This window comes from Amphiprion ocellaris, chromosome 10 (genome assembly GCF_022539595.1).
Source record: "Amphiprion ocellaris isolate individual 3 ecotype Okinawa chromosome 10, ASM2253959v1, whole genome shotgun sequence".
NCBI lineage: Eukaryota > Metazoa > Chordata > Actinopteri > Pomacentridae > Amphiprion > Amphiprion ocellaris.
In genome coordinates, this window is record NC_072775.1 from 7,780,345 (window position 1) to 7,801,685 (window position 21,341).

The 21,341-nt window shown below is 39.8% G+C and overlaps 2 protein-coding genes across 2 annotated transcripts; both read right to left on the reverse strand.

Moving 5' to 3' along the window:
• Positions 1 to 751: 751 nt before the first annotated feature.
• On the reverse strand, positions 752 to 5,036 carry si:rp71-1g18.1 (uncharacterized protein LOC559922 homolog). The gene is made up of 4 exons (XM_023284540.3): positions 4,664 to 5,036; positions 4,274 to 4,395; positions 3,999 to 4,092; positions 752 to 2,636 (listed from the first exon to the last, which is right to left on the reverse strand). Exons 1-4 carry the CDS (start codon positions 4,908 to 4,910, stop codon positions 1,666 to 1,668), a joined length of 1,434 nt encoding a protein of 477 aa, XP_023140308.2. The 5' UTR covers positions 4,911 to 5,036; the 3' UTR covers positions 752 to 1,665.
• A 4,674-nt stretch (positions 5,037 to 9,710) lies between these two features.
• Positions 9,711 to 18,429, reverse strand: casq1a (calsequestrin 1a). The gene is made up of 11 exons (XM_023284529.3): positions 17,964 to 18,429; positions 14,457 to 14,550; positions 14,186 to 14,286; positions 13,932 to 14,043; positions 13,568 to 13,641; positions 12,247 to 12,377; positions 12,104 to 12,149; positions 11,879 to 11,933; positions 11,479 to 11,579; positions 11,250 to 11,324; positions 9,711 to 10,390 (listed from the first exon to the last, which is right to left on the reverse strand). Exons 1-11 carry the CDS (start codon positions 18,198 to 18,200, stop codon positions 10,019 to 10,021), a joined length of 1,398 nt encoding a protein of 465 aa, XP_023140297.2. The 5' UTR covers positions 18,201 to 18,429; the 3' UTR covers positions 9,711 to 10,018.
• Positions 18,430 to 21,341: the final 2,912 nt, after the last annotated feature.

The following is a 21,341-nucleotide window of genomic DNA, read 5'->3' on the forward strand; positions in this document are numbered from 1 at the left end:
GTTTAATTTCAGAGCTGATATCAGACATTTTCCATGGTTTTCTTCATAATGACCAAAATCATTTCAGTTCTTACATCAATAGCTATGGCAATGTACTGCCAAAAACAGCTTTTAGACATGCCATGTTTTCTTTTCTGTTTTAGTCACATGATCCACACAGGAGTTAGTACTTGATTGCATAACCATTGTTTCTGATGACTGCAGCCATTTGCTCTCCACCAGCTTCTGACATTGTTCTGCTGTCACAGCAGCCCATTCCTGTCGCACAAATTCAAACAAATTTTGTTTCTGGGCTTGTGGTTCACCATTTTGCATTTGATGATTTTCCACAGATTTTGAATTGGATTTAGATCTGGTGACTGAGCAGACCAAGGCATGGTTCCAATGTTCTGCTTCTCCATCCAGGCTCTAGGCCTTTGCATGTGCAGTGCTGCTGATGACATGAAATGGCCTCTTATATACTCTGGGAATACAATGAAGCTGAAGCACGTCAAATAGGACATAAAATATTATGTAATCAGCTGCATTTTTTGTAGTGTTCATTGTATTCTTCAGGTAATACACCTTTAGTGGTACCAGGCATTGAAATGAACAAGAAATTGAAGAAAACAAGAGTGATCTAAGAATTTTTTCCATGACTGCATCTAGTAAACTTAACCTGGCTGGTCAGTGAGACTTCAGCAGTGGTTCAAACCCCTCTGGCCCCTTCTTGAAGGCGCTTCTGGTGTCTGAGAGTTCACATAAAATAAAATTCTGTTTGACACAACAAGGTTTTTTTTATTAATACACAAATGTAATCTCGCAACAAATAAAAAAAGAAGCTTAAAACACACCATTTGTTAATCTTGTATACATGTATTTAACAAATGTAAAAACTTTCTAAAAAAGTCTTGCAAAATGAAGCATGAAATCAGGTTTGTTTGTCCACAGGTGAATGTAACATTGCAGGCAGCGAGTCAACATTAAATCCAGATTTCTTACAAAATCATCTTGACAAGACGTCTAGAGACAACATAGTAATCGTGAATAAAAAGCCAAACATTCAACAATAAGATACATGAGTGTAAAGTAAAAAAATGTATAAAAGAATAAAGACTTTAAAAACAAACATCAGTAGATGTACATCAGTACATGATATAAAACAGGCTGAAAGGTGAAGGTCTGTACTGTGTACCAACAGATGTTTAATGTGTAGCCATAAAAGCATAAAACTTTACTGGTGTGTTTACTCCTGTTTACAAGACAACAATCTCCAAAGTTCACTGCTTTAGCACGTATCCCTGCTCAACTGCGCAAAAGGATTTCCCTGCAGAGCGACCATGTGTTTCAGACAGTCTAATGCAAAAAGTTCAGTAAAACTGTCCTACTTTTGGTCCACAATCACAAGAGGCAATAAAAAAAAAACGAAACATAGAAAAAAAAGGTAAACGCATCAGTAGTATGGGTTGAATGAAAAACATTTCCATATAAACTGCAACCCCGGTTACTGTCATAACAATAACAATGTAATGTTTCTGGAATGGTTCCAAAATGTTGGGAACCAAAATGGATCACAGTTTCTATCTTTGTTATTGTTTTAACTTTCATCATGTCAGCTTTAGTGGAAAAGCAATTCAATGTGTTTTCAGTCTGAGGTAGATATCAGCACAACCTGCCATGAACAGGCTACAGGCCAGCGATTGTCCTGAACGAGGGAACGAAGAACTCACACTGGCTGAGTTTGTGTTTCTCCATATTCCTCATGATCCTGAACATCTTACCACACAGGTCGCAGCTGAAAGGCTTCTCTCCAGAGTGAAATCTCAAATGTGCTTTCAGATTGTCTCTCAGACGGAAGCTTTTGCCGCACTGTGTGCAGGAGTGCGGCCTCTCGCCTGTGTGGAACCTCACGTGGCGGCGGAGGCTCTTTCTCAGGGCAAATGTCTTGGAACACACTGAGCATGAGTATGGTTTCTCTCCAGTGTGGAAGCGCTCATGTCGCCTGAGAATCTTCCTCCGTTTGAACGTTTTGGCACAGATACTGCAGGTGTATCCGTCGCGGGAGTGGGCGACGACTTTTTGGAGGCGCCAAATGCCGTTTCCGCACTGGGTGAAGCAGCAGAGGCGACGGCCTGTGTGCACACCTTGATGGCGGCGGAGGTCTTTGGGCAGAGGCCAGCCTGTTTTGAGGTGAGCGCTGTGAGCGTTAGCAGCATCAGCCTGATCCATCATCTCTGACTCGGGCACTGTGAGCAGATTCACCAGCTGCACCGCACACGGACGCAGCAACTTTTGATCTGGAGACGCAAGTTTCAGTTTTATCTGGAGAGAGTTCTTCGTCTCCTTTGGGGCGTGGATCCGTTCCCACACTCCAACCTGCGCAGGAGTCACCGCTCCGTCCAATGGGGATGGACTGTAGGCGGTGCCTTTGGCGGTGCTGACGCAGGCTGGCTGAGGTTCGGCTTGAACGGGCTTCTCTATGTTTTCCACTTTGGGTGCGGGAGACTCTGGCCTGAGGATTAAGGGACAAACAAAGTTCACCTTCTCCTCGGAGGTGGAGCCACTCGTATCTGGTTGGATCACGAGAGGCTTCGGTTTCGCTGGTGAGCTCTGCGTAGATTCACAGCTTGACTTCTCTGTCCATGTTTCTGCAGGCACTGAAAAAGATCAGATTCATTTTGAATGACTTTGCACATTCCCTTCCTTCTCTCATTTAGGTACAATTTGACTGAATATAATTAAGATATTCTCCACCTGATCGGATCATTTTTCAGGTCAATATAAATAATGCCATGACTGTCAATATCAACTGCTTTTGACAAGCTCTGTATCTTGTCAGTGCAACTTTGCATTGAGCTTTAGGGGAATTATTCCTTGCACAGGAGCTATGCTTTTAGTGCCATTTGTTTGTATGTAAGCAGCAGGATTACAAACACAACCAGGTCAAATGGCATGAAACCTGATGGAGAAGTGGATCAGGACCAATTCAATTTTGGAGCAGATCTGGGTGACTTTTTTTTTTTTTTTTTAAATTGCCAGAAGTCATCGGACTTAAAGTACTGCACCCTTCTAACAACAGCAGCAGTAAAATGATATGCCACACTATAAAGCTGAGCAACATGTGTGGTGAAATATGGATTTGGATATGTGTGGATTACGGATCACCTATGGTCTATTATACTGCTAGTCATAGTTGAATTTAAACTGCTCCTTACAGTTTTGAAGCTTTTACAGTAACCTGACTGCATCTCATTTCAGTCTAGTGCTGATGTGAAAATATTCCCACCTGGTAGGACTGACTTTTACATCTGTTTAACTGACTGTGGAGGACACATTTTCTCACTTGACTGAATGGCCCATATCATCAAATTTCTCCTAAAATTGAGGCTATTTTTGGATGATAATACCTCAAGGATTCTAAAATATTCAGTTATGTCTCATCATTCCATTGATTCAGAATCAGAATCTTAGGATAAGTATTTCATATTTAAAAGGATTCTGTGTTTTGTTGATATGCAACTAAATGTGTTTTACAAAGTTTCACTAGTTAACTTCTGCATTATCAATTGTTTTGTTACTGTGAACTCAAAGATGGGACCTCTCATAACAGCATCAGCTGATTTTTGTCATTACTCAACTCACACATAATCACAGAATTTTTGCTCTCCAAAATTTGAATCAATGACATGATGAGAAACTGTGAATTCATGTCATTTAAACAATGGCTCAAACTGCAATGTGCAAAAAAACATGCAGAAAGTGGGTCAACAGAGTAGTTTTTTTAATAATCTACAAAAAAGATACATTAAGCTTGAGTTTGACAGATACCATTTTAAATATCCATAGTTTATAATAATAAAGTTGGTGGTTGAGGAGAAGGTCCCTGATGACTTGCTACAGGACAACCGTCAAGTTTGTGTTTGTTTATGTGAACTCAAAACTTCCTTTTTTTTTTTTTTTTTTTTTTTTTAACAGACGCTGCACATAGGCTTGCGTAGTGTGTGTTCATCAGCTCTTACCGTGCACAAGAACTTCAGTTTGAGCGTCACCATCAGCCTGATGTTCCGCTTTAAAGTCGCTCGGCTCCACTTTATCCACAGGCTCTGCCACAAGCTGATTTACAAAGAGAGAAATCTGCATGTATAGAGTGCATTCAATGCAATGAGGGTCACACCTTCCAAGCAGAGAATATGTTAAATGGTGCTATGAGAAGATGCCAGGCTGGCTTGAGTTTCACCAGGTCTGTTCTCGCTCATTCCACAGCTGACCTGCAGCGCAGTAAATTCCCACTAACCTCATCCTTCAGAGGTGACCACTCGAGGTCATCATGGCCATTATGTTCAGCCAGGATCTCTGAAGGAAGGAGACACCCCTCCACCACCACCTCCTTCCACTCCCCGTCTGAGAGGAAAGGATCTATAGAGAAGAGAGGGGGAGGGGGTTCAAGCAGAAAAACACACATTCCTCAGCAGCAGTAGTTTTCCAATGGGCAGCACTCTGCAGGAGTTCAGGGCAAGAAATACTAAAGAAGGCTTGATGCATGCAAGATGTGCAAACATTCATCAAGCGAATCGTGTATTGATGATGCAAAACTTTTTTCCTTTGCACGCAAACGTAGCAAATCTCCTCAATTCATTCCTCACTGCCGCCCAAGCAGGAAGTCGCAGCTCCAACAACAACCTACCACAAAGCTCCAGCGGCGGAAAAACGTCCACTTGCACTCCGATGCTGCGCTTCGTGTCCCCGCTCGGTAAACGCTCCGGTGTCTTCAGGCTTTCATTTTCCCTTTGGTGCTCGGTGCGGCCCGCTTCCACCGCCGCGGCTCGGTACCTGCTCTCGAACAGTTTGGTTAACTCCGCCGTGGCCGCTTTCACCAGCGCCCCCAGCACCGACTCCACCTGCGCCTCCAGGTTCACGACGTCCGCCGACATTCTGGCTGCTCCGGCCGCGCTGGAGTCACGGTTAAAACTCACAGGGAAGCTGGAGTAAAAAATTTAGTGGACGTTTGTATTTACCAACGACAACCACATGGCTGCAGAAAGAAGGGGCGTGTCCGGCGGTGGCGCATGCGCAACAGATACCGAGGCAGCAGCTTGCCACATGCTGCGCAGGGCGGAGCCGAAACTTTAAAGGAACCGAAACCGCAAGAAACAAGTCATGCATGTCAACATTGTCCTGCTTTTTAAAGCCTAATCCTCTCTTCTATAGCCTGCTGTGTCTGTTTATTTGTATTTTTCAAATCTTGGAAGCATTGAAGAGAATTATCTTCATTAAAAATGTTAAAGTCTGGACATAAGAATGGATTTTTTTTTTGGTATTCTTAATAAAATCTTTATTTGGGTCAATATATGATTGAGGGACTTTTGAAGTCCATGGGATATATCTAGCATACATTTTTATTAAAAGCAAAAAAAAATAATGTTTTTAATGTTCATTATGATCATTTCTGTACAAATTCCATAATTATTTATTATGGAAACAATCACTTATTAATAAAAATGGCTAGATATCACTAAAATGTCAACTAAATTTAATAACAACCACCTTCTAACTAGCTAAACAATAATAAAATGAGCTTATTAAAAAGCATAGCAACTGAAGCTTGTAACTCCTTCAGAGGAGTCATAGGTGTCTTGGTGGCCTCTGTTGAGCGTGTTCGTTTTTGAGATAGAAGACAAGCAACTTCTCTCAGTTAAAGTTGTTTATTCTGCGATGCAAAATTAAGTTTGATATCAAGGACCATTACTGATCAGAGGACCACAGTCAACAAAGTGTTAATCTGTAGGCGTCTTCCCAGGGATGGATGAAGTTCCCGGTATACAGAGTATTTTATGAAATGTGCTACAATCTTATTGGTCAAAAACTGATGGATCAAACTTAGCCCCGTCTTCGTGGGTACACAGGCATGTCCTCAGCCTCTTGGTACATGATTCCTCCAATCAGCTGAACCCGTGTACTGTAAAAGAGACCTTCCCTATATGATTCACATGTCTATTTCTGTATTGTTCCCTTCACCAGTAACTGTTGACTTCTGTGACATTCATATACACTCTCCGGCCAAAAAAAAGTCGCACAATCTAATATTTTGTTGGACTGCCTTTAGTTCTGAGAGCAACTCACATTCGCTGTGGCATTGTTTTGATAAGCTTCTGCAATGTCACAGCATTTATTTCTGTCTAGAGATGCATTAATTTTTCACCAAAATTTATATTGATGATGGGAGAGTCAGACCACTGTGCAAAGTCTTCTCCAAAACATTCCAAAGATTCTTAATGGGGCTGAGGTCTGGACTCTGTGGAGGTCAATCCATATGTGAAAATGACGTCTTATGCTCCCTGATCCACTCGTTCACCATGTGAGCCCCATGAGTCCAGGCATCTTCATCTTGGAACATGCCCATGCTGTCAGGGAAGAAAAACTCAGTTGAACCCATTGAACCCATAACTCTAACCCCCACAGGCTGGTAGACTCTAGCCATGATGAGTACATCACTTCATCCTCCTCTCTTCTTACCCTGATGCCCCCATCACTTTGGAACAGGATAAATCTGGACTCATCAGACCACATTTGTTCCTCAAAGATGATAGTTCACCACTATCCTTCCAGGTTTTAATTATGCATTGGACAGTTTTTAAACTGATTTTAGTAGTTTCATAAATCTCCTTAGTTGTTTTCTTTGCTTGATGCAGGCCATTAATTTGACCCTCCTGAGGATTAACATCCTTCCCATGACCACAGGATATGTCTTCCAACATGGTTGTTTAAGAAATGAGAAGCTCCTCACTGCATCAGCGAGGGTTAAATAAGTTGTTGCAGCTGAAACACATTCATCACTGCAGTAACTATCCAATGGAAGACTCTGACCTACTTGCTTAGTTAAATCCAGGTGGCAACGTTTTTTTTTTTTGGCCAGGCAGTGTGTAATAGTATCACAGCTTCTCAATGATGCACCAGCTCCAGTCATGTCTTGTTTATCAGTTCTTAGACACAACAGCTTTTGTTCTCACAAGGACTTCTCATGACTGGGAGTGTGGAGTGGTCTTCAACACCAAGTAAGTGTGAGTGTGCATGCAATGTGCGTGTGTGTATGTATGTGTGTCAGCAATGAGTGCTGGTGTGTCATGAGTGTAAGCAGCAGCATTTTCTTAAATCGGATCCGGTCCAATCTTCGGTTATTCTATCCTTCAGGGCCTGGGATACATGCTTGAATCATTTTTATTTATTCACAGATCAGTACAACATTTTTTTATTTAGCACATAAAAGCAATGTATAAATCAGTATTAAGCCAGCAGCATGTTTAATAAAAGTAATAGAAATAATAAAACCTAACATCTCCCTCATTAGTTTATTTTTAGCTAGTTTTTCTACTGTTCTTCACATCTTTCCTTGACCTATAGATGCAAGTTAAAGAAAAGCATTTAACAAAAACAACATAGGCTGTAATATTTTTTTTGGAGTATTTGATTGCAACCCAGGACTCTTTTTTTCACACACATGCAGATTCCTTCTTTTAACTGTAAAGATGAAATCTGAAACAAACAATGGGAGCTATGGAAAAAATGTGAGGTATTTTGATATACCAGTTAATCCAAAGTGAGTCCACATATACATTTTTATATTTGGAAGAACAGGTTTTTACAGTCTTGGCTCCCATGAATGTTGGTTCATTATGAGAGAGGTCACTGTGATCAGTGTTACAACTGCTTCCAACGACTTGTTTGATTGCTATAAATAAATCAGAGCAGATTTCAGAATTTGATTATTTTACTGCATTTGACTTGACTTTAGTAGGTTATTGATTATATAGGTAGGTAGGTAGGTAGATTTGTCTGTTTGTCATCCTTCTTTCCCTAAACTGCAGCAGGTTAACTTTGGTTGAAGTCCTTTTAACAATTTAATTTACTTCAGCCTCCCCAGCTATTTTTTGATATTTAAGGAATTACATCTGGCCAGTCAGAAAATGGTAGTTAACTGAAGTTGTCCAGATGCAATCAGAGGGACCCATGCTTAACCCAGCAGACCAACATGACACAGCAAAGTGCATCGCCCGATGCTGCACTCAACAAAAGTTTCTACTTCCAATAAATGATGACACATTTATTATTTAAATAAAGTTGCAAAATATTAAAGTAAGTTTGCAAATGCATGCTTTGTCTACTTTCCCATTCATTTACATTTGAACATGTAGCTTTGTAATGAGTCAAATTTTATTTCCTGTTCTCTTTTCTTTGAATTCTGTTCACAATAACGGGGAAGAATGCTGTTTGTTGTCATAATAAAAACAAACCTGTCTGTAAGCAAGCAGGGGAAAGTTCACCTCTTGCCAAAGAAGGACATTGGTGTGGAATTCAAAATGACACAAGTAACCTTGACTTCACTTTAGAGGGATGTCCCAGTAAGTCCTGCCAATAAAACAGACCCGACTGCAACTCTTTGAAAAGATTATTGAAAAGCATAAGTCAGGGGATGGAAATGAATACCACTTGGGGTACAGTTAAAACCATGACTTGTGTAAAACTGACTAGAGCAGGTGGTCCTCAAAAAACCTAAGGGACTGTACAAGAAAGACACTTATGAGGGAGGCCTCCAAGACACCAACTTGTAACTCCTCTGAAGGAGTTTCAAGTTTTAGCAGTAGAGATGGGAGAAACTGTCCATGCTACTACTTCCCCGGGTTGTTCATCAAAATTTTCTTGAAGAGCAAAAAAAAAAAAAAAAAAGAAAATGGCACTGTTGAAGAACTCTCATTTTAAATCTCAACTTCAGTTTTGCCATGAGGCATGTGGGAGAATCTGGAGTCAGGTTGGAGGAGGTTCTGTGCACTGATGAGGCCAAAAGTAGGCTTTTTGGCCATCAGGCTTGACACTCTGTTTGATGGACACCAAACATTGCACATCATCAAAAACACATCATCCTCTTCGTGAAGCATGGTGGTGGCATCATCATGATGTGGGGCTGCTTCTTGACAACAGGCCATACTTGAGATCTATCCACATAGGCTTGATTCTGTAATCGTAGGCAAGGGTGCATCTACTAAATACTGACTTGAAGGGGGTGAATAGTGAGTAGTATTGCTACATATCACAAGGGAGTGCTGATGGCATCTCTATCTCCGTGGCTTTAAATGCGTACTAACTTTTTGGAAACGAACTTCTGTCTACTTTGTATCTATTTAGCCTTTCTGCACTTTATTTGGTAAAGACATTTCCAAATTATTGTGTATTTTCAATCATTAGTAACTACCATTTGCATTTCACACATACATCACTTACTATCATCTATGTTTCACACATACACACACAAACACATCTTTAAAAACTATACAATAGTGGGGTTTCTGTCCAAGCGGTCATTTATTTAAGACTTTACAGTACGTTAAATTTCTCTTGTTACAAAAATAGAATATTGCTGTAGATTATAAGTCATCATTGTAGAAAACATCCATATGATGTACAGCACTTTCAGTGTACAGCATTACATTGATTTCACAGAGTAGGCGGGTGATACTTAGGACCCGACAGAAAAGCCTGCTAGCACCCTTGGATCTGACCTCAGTCATTTCAATACTGGGGAAAACAAGAAAATTTGTGAACATAAATAAAAGACATTCAAACGGCAACAGACTCCACAGATGGACTCAGACATAATGCATAAAACAATGCAACCTCTCCAGTACTTAGGAAAATAAAAACTTTAATAATATAAAAATCAATAGCAGTAGATGGCAAGGTTTTGAAAGAATTTCTTTTTTTATTGTACCAGACAGTGTTACATGTGGGAATAAAGACACTGTGGCATCTTAGAGAGTACTTTGTTACATGAAGGATTAGTGAATATGTAGAGGGGAGGGATAAACTGGAAATGGAATATTGTTCTGTGGGATGCAGAGAGAGGATGATGAATAGATGAGATATCAAAATGAGCTGACGAGTTCAACCTAAGAACTTGTTACAAAAGATGATGATTTGATAGAGTAAATGATGTTGACTCTTGAAACTGCATTGGTCAGACTTAACAAGTAAATTATGACTCAATGATTTAATAATCATCATCGTCATCATCATCATCATCGTCATCGTCGTCGTCGTCGTCATCATCGTCGTCATCATCATCGTCATCGTCGTCGTCATCATCGTCATCATCATCATCATCGTCATCATCGTCATCATCGTCGTCGTCGTCGTCATCGTCGTCGTCATCGTCGTCATCATCATCATCATCGTCGTCATCGTCGTCATCATCGTCATCATCGTCATCATCATCGTCATCATCATCATCATCATCATCATCATCATCATCATCATCATCAGGATCGATTTCGCCTGACAGAGCATCCTCAATCCAGTCTTCCAGCTCATCAGCAGAGGGCATGTCTTCGCCATCGTCCATGTCCAGCCACACACTGTCGGCCTGCAAAGCAAAAAGAACAAAGAAAAACCACTCAGATGTGGATTTGATAATCTGTGAAGCAATATTTTTATGAATGGAACATTTATATGAATTTATGTGGCATATGCAAAATACAACAAAACCCCATAGGGCACCTGGACTGATTGTTGCTTATCATGTTGGTTCTGTTGTCTTAGCACAAACATACCGGTACATTGTGGACTTAAACTTATCTTGCATGGTATTTAAAGGACTGGATTAAAATGTCAAAGGGCTCTGATGAACCTCAGAGTCTCAAAATCAAAACAAATTAGCTGTACTTTAATGCTGACTTCCTCATTTAATTAGTTTCAGTTTTATTTACAAAGCACCAGTTCTAAGTCATCTCAGGGCACTTTACATGCAAAGACTGAAAAATATTATATTACAGAGAGAAACCCAACAAATCCAAACAAGTGACTTTGGTAAAAATGAGAAGGAAAGAAATTCCCTTTTACAGGAAGAAACTTCTGGCAGAATCAGGCTCAGGAAGGGCAGCCATCTGCCTCAACCAGTTTGGGTGTGGGGAAAGGAGACAAAAGGATTTGCTGTATGCCAGTTATGTTGTGAGAAATAATATGAAGCAACCTAACATGCAAGCATAGTAATTTCATTATATGAAGTAGATTTTCACACAGGCCCTTCTTTAAGACATGGAGAAGCCATGTTGGGGCCTCACCATTCCTGTTTGCAACTGAAATTTACATTGTAATGGTGCATAATACTATTATGAACAAACAAGCCTTACACCTAACCTTGGGTGTATATGTATATATGCAAAACAATACATGAGTGCAGCAAAACACAGAAATGTGCATCAACGGAGAAAAGAAATACTCACATCATCAGCATCGACAACACCAATCTGAGGGTGGGACAGGTCAATTCCGAAAGTCTTTTCCCAGTGAGGGAGAAGCTGCAGAAGGAATTTGGAAAAAGGTCAGGAAGCTGCTGTCACCAAACATGTCAATTAATTAAAAAGTTATCTTCTTAGTCAATACATGTCACTTTTCAGTTGCCTGTCATTCTCCAGTTTATATTAACCATATTGCACTGTGTCTCATTTTTACCAGAGGGAAGTCGTCAGGGTCAATCCAGACAATGCTGAGGTCAGGGTTGTCGGTGTTGTCCTCGGCCACTTGCTTCAGGATCTCCAGGAACTCAAAACCGTCTGAGGTTTGGAGAGGAAGATCACAGTCAAAATCAAATAACTCAAGATACGAAACTATCACAATATGTTGCCCCTGACAAAGTGGAATATAGTATCGAGGTACAGATATTAGAGATTGCAAGACAATCATCTGTGATAAATCATCAAACAAAAATTTTGTTCTTGGTCCAGTATCTAAATAATGAATGACAACAGAAGATGACATTTTATTGTTCTATCAATATTTTTTATAACCCCTAATTTTAGTTTGCCTCACAGGATGAGAAGAAGAAATTGTCAGTAATAGAGAGTTACTTTACCTGGGTCAGCCTCCTCTGCGAAAGCAATGATATGTTCACCGTCGACATCGTCAGCCTGTGGAAAGAATGAAGACAAATTGAATCCACAGGGGCTACTTTGTTGAAGTTAGATAGTTACAGTTTACAGTTTCAGAAAATTGCCAAATCTTTCTGAAGTTGTCATCTCATTAAGCCTAGTTTAGCTCAACAGATTCATCTATCCACTGCAGTTGTTGAAGTTCTTACCCAGATCTCGTACATGTTGTGGGGTTGCAGCTTCCTCAGGGTTGGTCTTAAGAAGCACAGATCAGTTAGATTTTAATGTGTTTGGTTATTAATTCCGAAGGTTTAGCTTTTAACTCATGTAGCAAAGCACTGTTGGGAATTACCTGTCATTATCTTCAATGAACTTCACCAGCTCATCCTCAGAGTAAGGTTTTCCAGGGATGAGCACTGGATCATCAATGAAGGGTTCATAGAAGTCGACATCATTAAGCTTCAGCTCCAGAGCCTTGGCGACCTGTAACCCAGGACCAAAGCATTAGTCATCTGAGCATGAAAGATGTATTAATTTTGCTAAATACTTCATGACTAGCCTGTTTTAACTTTCTGAGAACAGAATTATTTTTGAAAAATGGTAAATGAGAGCGATAGCCCAACAATCTTTTTCACAGTGACCCACCAAAGGTGTTTTTAATGCCCAGGATTCAAAGGTGGCCATTCTGAGTACTCATAATTGTCATACTTCTTATCATTCCTATTTATTTCATTATTGAATGAGGATACTTTAAAGCTCTGGGTATCTTTTTATCCATGCTTGCTGTTAAGAATTAAAGGATAATGTTACTCACCTCTGGCAAGATTATTGTTTATCCATTATTTCAACAGTTTCTTTTAATTTTCTGTGCAATACGTTTTTAACACAAACTAAAAAACAGAACAAGTTAAAGTGAAATCTCCAAAAAAAAATCCCACTTGATTAATTTTTAGACCTACTCAGTTATTGACTATTATATTACAAAATGTGTAATTTTGTCGTGTCAAATATATAGAATAAAAAGATAGATATGGAAATGAGGCTGTTATTCTATGATTTATATTTTTATTTTAAAGCCATTTATTTCTCTGAAGCATGACTACATGTTAAAGACATCTTTCTGGAGTGCCCCAAGGCTCACTCCTGGGCCCACAGTTTTTTGTTTGTTTGATTGTTTTAATTGGTAATGAGTGTAAAACCGTGACTATTATAGTCTACTCCAGTGTTAAAGTTGCAATAATCAATCAAAGAATATATGATCTCAGACATCCTACATGGTTGTTGTTTTTAAATGAAAACACATTCTGAGCACCAAATGGTGTGTGCTGTATTTTTAAGTAGATAAGTGATTGCTGACAATGTTTGTATACTTTTCACACAGAATTTTTGATGTTTCACTTCTTTATGTGTCTGTTAACATATATAATAATTTCCACAGTGTTTTCTATCAATTTGAAAAGATATTTGTTTGATCCAGCTTTTGAGAACTGTTACAATGACAGTTCACATTGCTGATGTCTTTAATTAACTTTACAAGAACAGAACTGGCCATTTCTGGTCACAAAACTCTACAGCATCATATCTAACTTTTATTGTATGCTTTTATTGTGATAATTTACAAATAAAGACACCAAAACTCAATTTAGTAAAAAAGATGTGTCATAATTACTCACCTTGGCATTGAATGTGGCAAAGAACTTGATGTGAGGATGGAACTCTTCAGCTGCATCAGCAAAAGCCTCAAAATCTGAAATTTTACAGGCATTCATCAAGTTGTTGCAGTACCTCGGTTCCAAGTATGACATATCTAAGAATGTAGACTTTTTATTCTCATTATTACTGTTGCTCTTTGTGTGCTCAGTGAAACCCACTTTGAAAAATCAAGCAGCAATTTTAAATGTCAATAAACATTATAAAGATGATCTTACATTTACGAGGCTGTTGCATTTATATCTAATTATTGACAATTATGTGAAAAAGCAACTGTAAGAAAGAGACTGAAACAGGTTATCATGCCATCACAGTACAGATTCTTACGTTCTGACTTGTGACTCTTAAAGTAGCCCACCAGTTTGATGTCCTCTTCGACGTTTTCAAAGCCCTTCAGTTCCTTACTATTGTCAATAATTTCCACTGGGTCCTCAATAACCTGTTGAAGAAATGGAAATGACAGCAAAAAGAGAAAAAACTGTGTAAAACTAAGTTTTCGCTGAAAGCAAATGATTATTTAGAGACATTTTGTCCGCTAAAATAAGGCAGGCTATTAACTGGGAGATTATATCCTCACGAACATCATAGATGAACTCCACAAGAGTGTCTGCTGCAAGCTCGCCGTCATATTCTATGACTTCATCGTCTGTGAAGATGAAGATGCTGTCGGGCTCGTCAATGCCTGGAGACAAAAAAACAGACTTTCAGCATGCATTTCTTTTACACCTCTAAGAACCCAAACCTCGTTGTAAAATATTTCACTGAGTGCCGTGTTATCTCTATTTGGACAGGTTAGTTCAGGTTGGGATACTGGTTAGTCAGGTTTTTTCATAATTAACTTGCTGATTTTACCTAATTTCTTTGCAACAGCCTTGTCGAGCTTTGCATCAATGAGACCGACTCCGATATCCTCATCATCAAACTCATCCAGGACCTGGGCTGCAAGCTGTAAAACAAACACATTCCTTCATAAGTACAGACGTGATTCTAGTTCGTCATTTCAAAAACATAGGAATGCAGCCTGGAATGAATGTATTTTATGCATTTTATAAGACTGTTACACTATTGTTTACACCTTTTGAAAAAGCTGTCTCACTCAGTAGTTTCATTACCATAAAAGCCTGCTTTTCAGAGAGCTGCTTATGCACTTTCTAAATCTGTATGAAACTTGAACCTCATGACTGACAGTCGGCTGCACCAATGGCAGCGCCGTACTGACAGACCAGCTGCACTGAGGAAGTGGTTTGAGCGCCTTCTCAGTGCATTTGAAGGGTAAAAAACACGCACACACACAAACACACTCTCACACACACACACACACACACATGCACGCTGGTGTCAGAGATCTTGAGCAGCTGCTTTTACTGGCATAAATAGTTGGACTAACTAGGCCGTCCTGCAGCTTGTTGTGCACATGATTCTGAGGATTTCTTTAAGTTGATTGAAGTTGCAGGTTGGTGGGTAAAGCAGTTCAGTTTGTCATTTAGAAGCATTTAAGCCAGAAAAAAAATATCCTTTAAGTTATATATAATATAAAAGTATATACTGTAAACAGTTTATAAAAGCAAAGAGAGTATTTTTTGTTCTATAGGGATTTTAGTTGTTTTTTACATATTTTGTTGCAGACCTCGCCCTTTTGGCATTTAAGTAGGCTAAAATAAAATTCTCAAGCTCTTGAGATTAAGGCTTAATACTTAATTATATATTTAAGGATTCCTTTAAGTTTTTTAACAAAGTCAGCAGGCGTACCAGCATTTTATAATGGTAGTTATTAACCAGCACATTTGGACTCATGTCAGTTTATCCTCCAAAAGGTGAAAGACAAACTTTTGTGTTTGTTTTCTTTTTCGACTGAAATTTCAGTAAATTGAGTAGATGTATGATAGAAGTGATTTATTGCATTTATATCTGCTCGTCCTCTCTATATAGAACATGCAAAGTTGTTTTTGGACCTTGGTGTTCAGAGGCGTTTCTGCAGTAATGGGAGCGATTTCACTACTTTAGAGCATCTGAAGATCTACATGTAAAGTTACACCAGCAGACTCAGTATGAGGGATGAGATTTCATAGCTTCATATCTGAATGTTTTCCAGCTACACAACCATGCTGCACCGCAGAAAGACATGCTACAATTTTAGTTACTTTAGCACAGATATACCAAAAATATAACAGTCTTGCAGTGATATGTGATGGTTATGAACATTATTTCCTCTCCCATTGGGCAGTAGATAGTTTTTTCCTATTTTGATATCTAAAACTAAAAATGGTTACCACAATATACACCTTCATTTGTGCTAATTTAACTTAAAAATGCGTTTATTCTCAAGAAAGTAGGTGTTCCAGTCTAAATGGACAGATGAGCCAGCATTAGTGATGAAGCACCTTCCATAACAACGCCTAGGCCCTACATGGGTGGCCACTTCAACAACCACATCAGCTCCAAATGACAGAAGGAGAAAGCACTTAATTATGACTTCCTCACTGTCACCATGATGTATTCCATTTGACTTTCTTTAACCCCCACAGACAGACTTGACCTCTGAAATTTTGCACCTTTTGCTGTTGCCTGTTGCTATTAATAACGCCTCATTAAATGTAAATCTTAATACATTCATATGGAGAAACACAAGCCTTTGGGGAGCTCGAAACCCACCACAAAAGCAGCTCGGGGTAAATATAGCACCAGGAGCCACACCAGCCCAGGGACTATTTTGGCGAAGTGGCCGTGATGCTCAGCGCTCTGGGATCCGCTGACAAATACAGTACTGCAGGTGTCAATCATAGCATGGAGCTGAGGCTGCACTACTGGAGCCAGTAGCTCCAGCGCTGGCCTGTAGCCCCAACGCTGAGCCCTACTGCCCCATACAGAGGCACAAGAGGCAGCGGAGATGATGTGATACGCTAAGCAGAGCAGCCTCTCTCATGTCTCTCTCTCTTTCTCACTTTCTGTTTTGGTTATTAGTGCTTTCCTCTCCATGACTAGCCGACACTATTATTTTTATCCCCCCCTTCATCCTGTTTCATTTATTTCCTAAATCTGATATGATACACCTATAATTTACTGATTGCCGCATTTAGCCGCTGAAAACTTTTTGCTGCACATAATGTCGCTGAAGCTGTAACATGATCACAACTGAGTCAGAGAAAGAGCTGAAATGTTTTCTAGGAGCTGCCGAGTGCTTCTTGTTTCATTCTTACTGACTAGATGCCCAAATCTGTTTTGGAGTTAGGTTGTAAATGTCAAGACTGTTTTTTTTGGATGGATGTTCTGCATGTCAATTCTAAAAGGAGCCACCAGCAACTCTCTGTAAAACACCATAATACAAGAAGAGTATAAGGTCGCCGCCTTTACTTTACACTGTACATGAACCATGCCAAATGCAATAAAACATTCCTACTACATGATCCAGTATGTATGTCCCACAAATCAGTCATCACCCCTATGATTTTTTTTTAGAATCGCAATGATCAGTGCTTCAAGAGTTCTTCTAATGATATAAAGTCTGTATGAAAGGCTGTTTGAGAATCTGTTTGGTCTCTATTGTATACATTTAATTTTGCTCTCTGTTTAAAATGACTGCGCAACTACAAATGTTGAATCAACTTGTGGCAAAAATATCTTTTTATGGGATGTGTGGTGTGAGATTATGTGACAAGTTGATGTTTTGTCAGCTCAGACTGAAGCTTTGAGCTGAAAGATGACATCATGTCTTTCTGCGAGGAATGCCATCAAACTGCTGAGTGTCGAGGCTGACAGGAGGCTTAAGGTGTGATCAGCAAGTGTGTTAAATGCATCAGCTCTCTCTCTCACACACACACACACACACACACACATAGATGCGCACACACATTGGACGCAGGCCCAACCTTTGCCAGAATAAATGATATCTTGGGTGTTCACAGCTCAGCTCTTTGCCCACACTGGCAACACACCATTGGCTTCTGACACATTTTTCGCACTTCACCAATCAGCATTTCTGAATCCAGCAAATCTGTTTTCCACCATGATAACCTCTCCTGTGTCCATTTTCACAAAAAAAAATGCAAAAAAATACACACATCTGCTGCCAAACATGCAAATATCTGTCCATTTTTCCACAGGTAGCCTCTACAATCTGTTTTTACTTGCATCATAAGTACATACAAAAGTATATATATATTATATAAAATTTCCTAAACCAGCATCACTTGCATGTTTCACATCTGCTTCATTTTGAATCTGTTCACCCAAAGTAAATTAAACTATCAAAACTCTGCAAAATCTCCAACCAGAATCTTAATATCTGCATTCTCCAGCATTCTCCATCCTCATCAGAAAGCTATCCTCCATATTCTACCCTCAGTTCTCGTCTCAACCCACCTCAAGGGCCAACTCTTCGATCTCAAACTGTCTCTGGGCGACGCGGCTGGATCCGGGATGGTCATGGTAGTACACCACCATGATGTCGTACTTCTTCATCACAGACTTATAGTTCTTGGCGTTGAGGTCGTGCACGCGGTCCTTGCCATCATACTCAGGGAAGTCCAGGCTCTCCTTGCCCAGCGATAGCGCCCCAAAGGACAGCAAGACTGCCACAAGCACCCAGGTCCACTTCATGGCTCCTCTCTAAGATAATGTAGATGTATTTACAGTGTCAGAAAGTAAATGAAGGTGGGGTGTAAAAAAAAGAAAGAAGAAGAAGCAAAACAAGCAGATGAAAGTATGAAGAATCCCTTCCAATCCACGTCACCCAGAAGAGAGCAAGACCTACTCCTGCATCCACCTTATTAAAAACCCCACATGGGCAACTGGCAGTGGGGCACAGGGTGCAAGAGGGGTTGGGCTAAGTTTGACATAGGTGTGAGTCTGGTGTCTATGTGGGGTGTAATCGAGCATGAGAAAGATGAGGCAGGGCCGGGGCGGTTGCTGGGGTGACAGCTTTGTGTGTAGGTGTGTACGTATGTGCTTGAGTGTATGTTACAGACCTGTTAGAGTGGGTGGAGTGAGAGGAAGAGGACCAACCTGTTCTCTATCTGTCTGGACGCAGAACATTGGAAAGGCAGTGATGGAGGTGGAGGATGCATGAGCGGAAGAATTAAAGAGATAAAAGAGGAAACATGTGTGAGTCTGTTTGTGTCATCCGACGAAGAAGAAGGATATGATGGATTTAGGGGGCGGCTGCAAATATGTGGCACTCTTTTCCCATATTAAGTGAAGATGGAGGCTTGGATCCCAGCTAAAAATAATGGATGCAGGACAGAGAAGTACATATCAGGAGGGGGTGCTGGTGTCTAATTTGCTTCTGCTGGCATCGCTGCAGCGCTAGAATTTGAGGCTGGGTCAGTCAGGGACATGGAGACCCAGGAGAGGAGAGTTCGGTGCACCTGCTGAGGATTCGGTGCATAGGTGTCACTTAGCCCTGACTCAAGAAGAAAGTGAAACATAGAGTTATACAGGGGGGGCATGTGGCTGAATTACTGAATCTTCCCGAGTCTGAACCTGATACATGCAGCACATGTGTGTCCTGTGCAATGTGTGCATGTCTGCTTAAGCTGATCACATGTGATATTGCTTTACAAATTGAGAAGGAAGAGGCACGCTATAAATAAATCTGGGCTACATGGTATCGTAATGCTCCTTCGCCGGTCTCAGCACACACACGTATGCGACACACCCCTTTTTTCTGTAACAAGACGTCTTAGCCTTCACAGTAATAAAGCAGAAAGATCTGGTCTAAGTGGACGGGCTGAAAGATGCACGGTGTGTGTGTGGTGATGTTAGGTGGTCGGCTGAAATATCTGTTATGTGTGATGTGGAAAATCAAGCTGAACTGTGGTTTACTGTGTTACTGTAAACCTCTAATAAAATGACAAGCTAGAGAAGCTCAAAATGAAAGTTTAAAGTGTGTTTCATTTGCATGAAATATAGTGGGATTGCAATTTTCAGGTGTAATTTTATTAAAAGGCCTAAATGATTAAAAAAATAATCTAAAAAAGTCAGTCAGCTCAATCATGTGTGGTTTACCTGAATAAACTGAGCCATCAAAAGTGTTGCATCCAGACACCACAGTTGACAATTTCATGCTTTTGAATGCACTGTAATGACTTTGGTGTTACCTTTTTACTATCTGCTGCTCTCGAACCTTTAAATATGTCACTTTTCTGCATAAAACCCAAACACTGATGTCACAGGAGGTGTTGATCGAACAGACATGTTGCAACACCACAATAAAGTGAAGCAAACAATGCAGCAACAATTTTCTTTCTGTCCTTTTGATGTACAGAAAGCTAGATTTAAATCCATATTAGTGTTCAATTTATGCAGGTTACTCTGTAGCTCATGACTTATCGTATCACTGTATTGTTTTTTCCAGAACACGAGAATTCACAATTACTGCACAATTTCACACCAAATGTCTAACTGCTAAAATAATTACATTTTGTTTCCAAAAGGTCAAAGGTCAAAGGTCTGGATAGATGTGGACGTAAACTTGACTGGTTGGCGGATGCATACAACAGCGAGGAATTAATTCTAGTATTAGATCAGTCTCTGGAATCATGGTGTTGCAGACTACGAACATGCTTCCTCTTGTATTGCTTAACAGTTGCTTATACTGTGTCCTTCTCTTATTTGCAGATATGAGCCTCCTTGAATATACCGTCAATACTTGAACATATTGTAACACCTGATTGTCCTCAAAATAGAAAAAAAAAGGCAATAGTGCTTTACTAGCAGAGTTGATAGTCATGTCCACTGTAATCACTAGTTCACTGCTGATTGAACTTTTATTGAGTTGAATCATTATTTTCTTTTTTGCCATCATGAATGCAACCAAACTTGTACAATTTCTAAAATAGGTGGACAGCACCTGTATGATGCCATCAGTAGTTACCTCTGCTGGCCAGTAGATGCCTCTCTGATCTACAGTGTGTGTCAGCCACAGCATTACGACCACTGATAGATGAAGTGAATAACACTGATTATCTTGTTATAATGCAACGTTCTGCTGGGAAACCTTGAGTCCTGACATTCATGTGGATGTTTGACATGTACCACCCACCTAAACACTGCAGGTCAAGCAACCTCGCAACCTCCTGCCCCACTGGGTCAGAGAAGTTTTAGTAGCATAAAGGAGACCAACACAATGCTAGGCAGGTGGTCATAATTATATGCCTGATCGATATAGTCTAACTTGTATTTAAACTCTGGGTGGATTCTGAAAGCTTTAAGGTCATTCTGAAAGAAAGATTCTTCTAAAATATTATTTAGACAATTGTGTAAAATTGAAATTGAAAGTTATTTATAAAGATATTGTAGTAAATCTGTTGACATGCGATAAATCCACACTTGACTCACACACTACTTTATATTAAATAACTCAAAGCCTTGGAGTCTGGCCAGTCTTTTCTTCAGGAGGAAATGACATCATGTGGAGCAGGTCATGTGATCTGGAATTAACACACTTCCTTGAGAGGTGTTTTTGTAATGGGTAACTTGGTTGAAAGTCATTTCTCGGACACAGATACAATTTGTTATTTTCCATATAAAATTTGATATATTGCCAGAAAAGAAATATCTGTCATGATTATCTCAACTTAAAAAGAACACAATCAAAACAACTTCTGAAAAACTAATTTTATCATTGTTTAGCTAATTACAAGGTGATTGTTATTAAATTTGGACGATTATTTAGTTGACATTTTAGTGACATCTGGTCATTTTTTATTAATAAGTGACTGTATCTATTAAAAAAAATAT

Excerpts from the sequence above, each read along its gene's own strand:
- si:rp71-1g18.1 (XM_023284540.3), bottom strand. The coding sequence starts at position 4,910 with ATGTCGGCGGACGTCGTGAACCTGGAGGCGCAGGTGGAGTCGGTGCTG. Across the intron at positions 4,396-4,663 it reads TCCGCCGCTGGAGCTTTGTG|ATCCTTTCCTCTCAGACGGG; the intron begins GTAGGTTGTTGT and ends TCTTCTCTATAG. Across the intron at positions 2,637-3,998 it reads AACTGAAGTTCTTGTGCACG|TGCCTGCAGAAACATGGACA; the intron begins GTAAGAGCTGAT and ends GATCTTTTTCAG.
- casq1a (XM_023284529.3), bottom strand. The coding sequence starts at position 18,200 with ATGAAGTGGACCTGGGTGCTTGTGGCAGTCTTGCTGTCCTTTGGGGCG. Across the intron at positions 14,287-14,456 it reads GGCTGTTGCAAAGAAATTAG|GCATTGACGAGCCCGACAGC; the intron begins GTAAAATCAGCA and ends TTTTGTCTCCAG. Across the intron at positions 11,934-12,103 it reads ACAACATGTACGAGATCTGG|GCTGACGATGTCGACGGTGA; the intron begins GTAAGAACTTCA and ends TTCTTTCCACAG.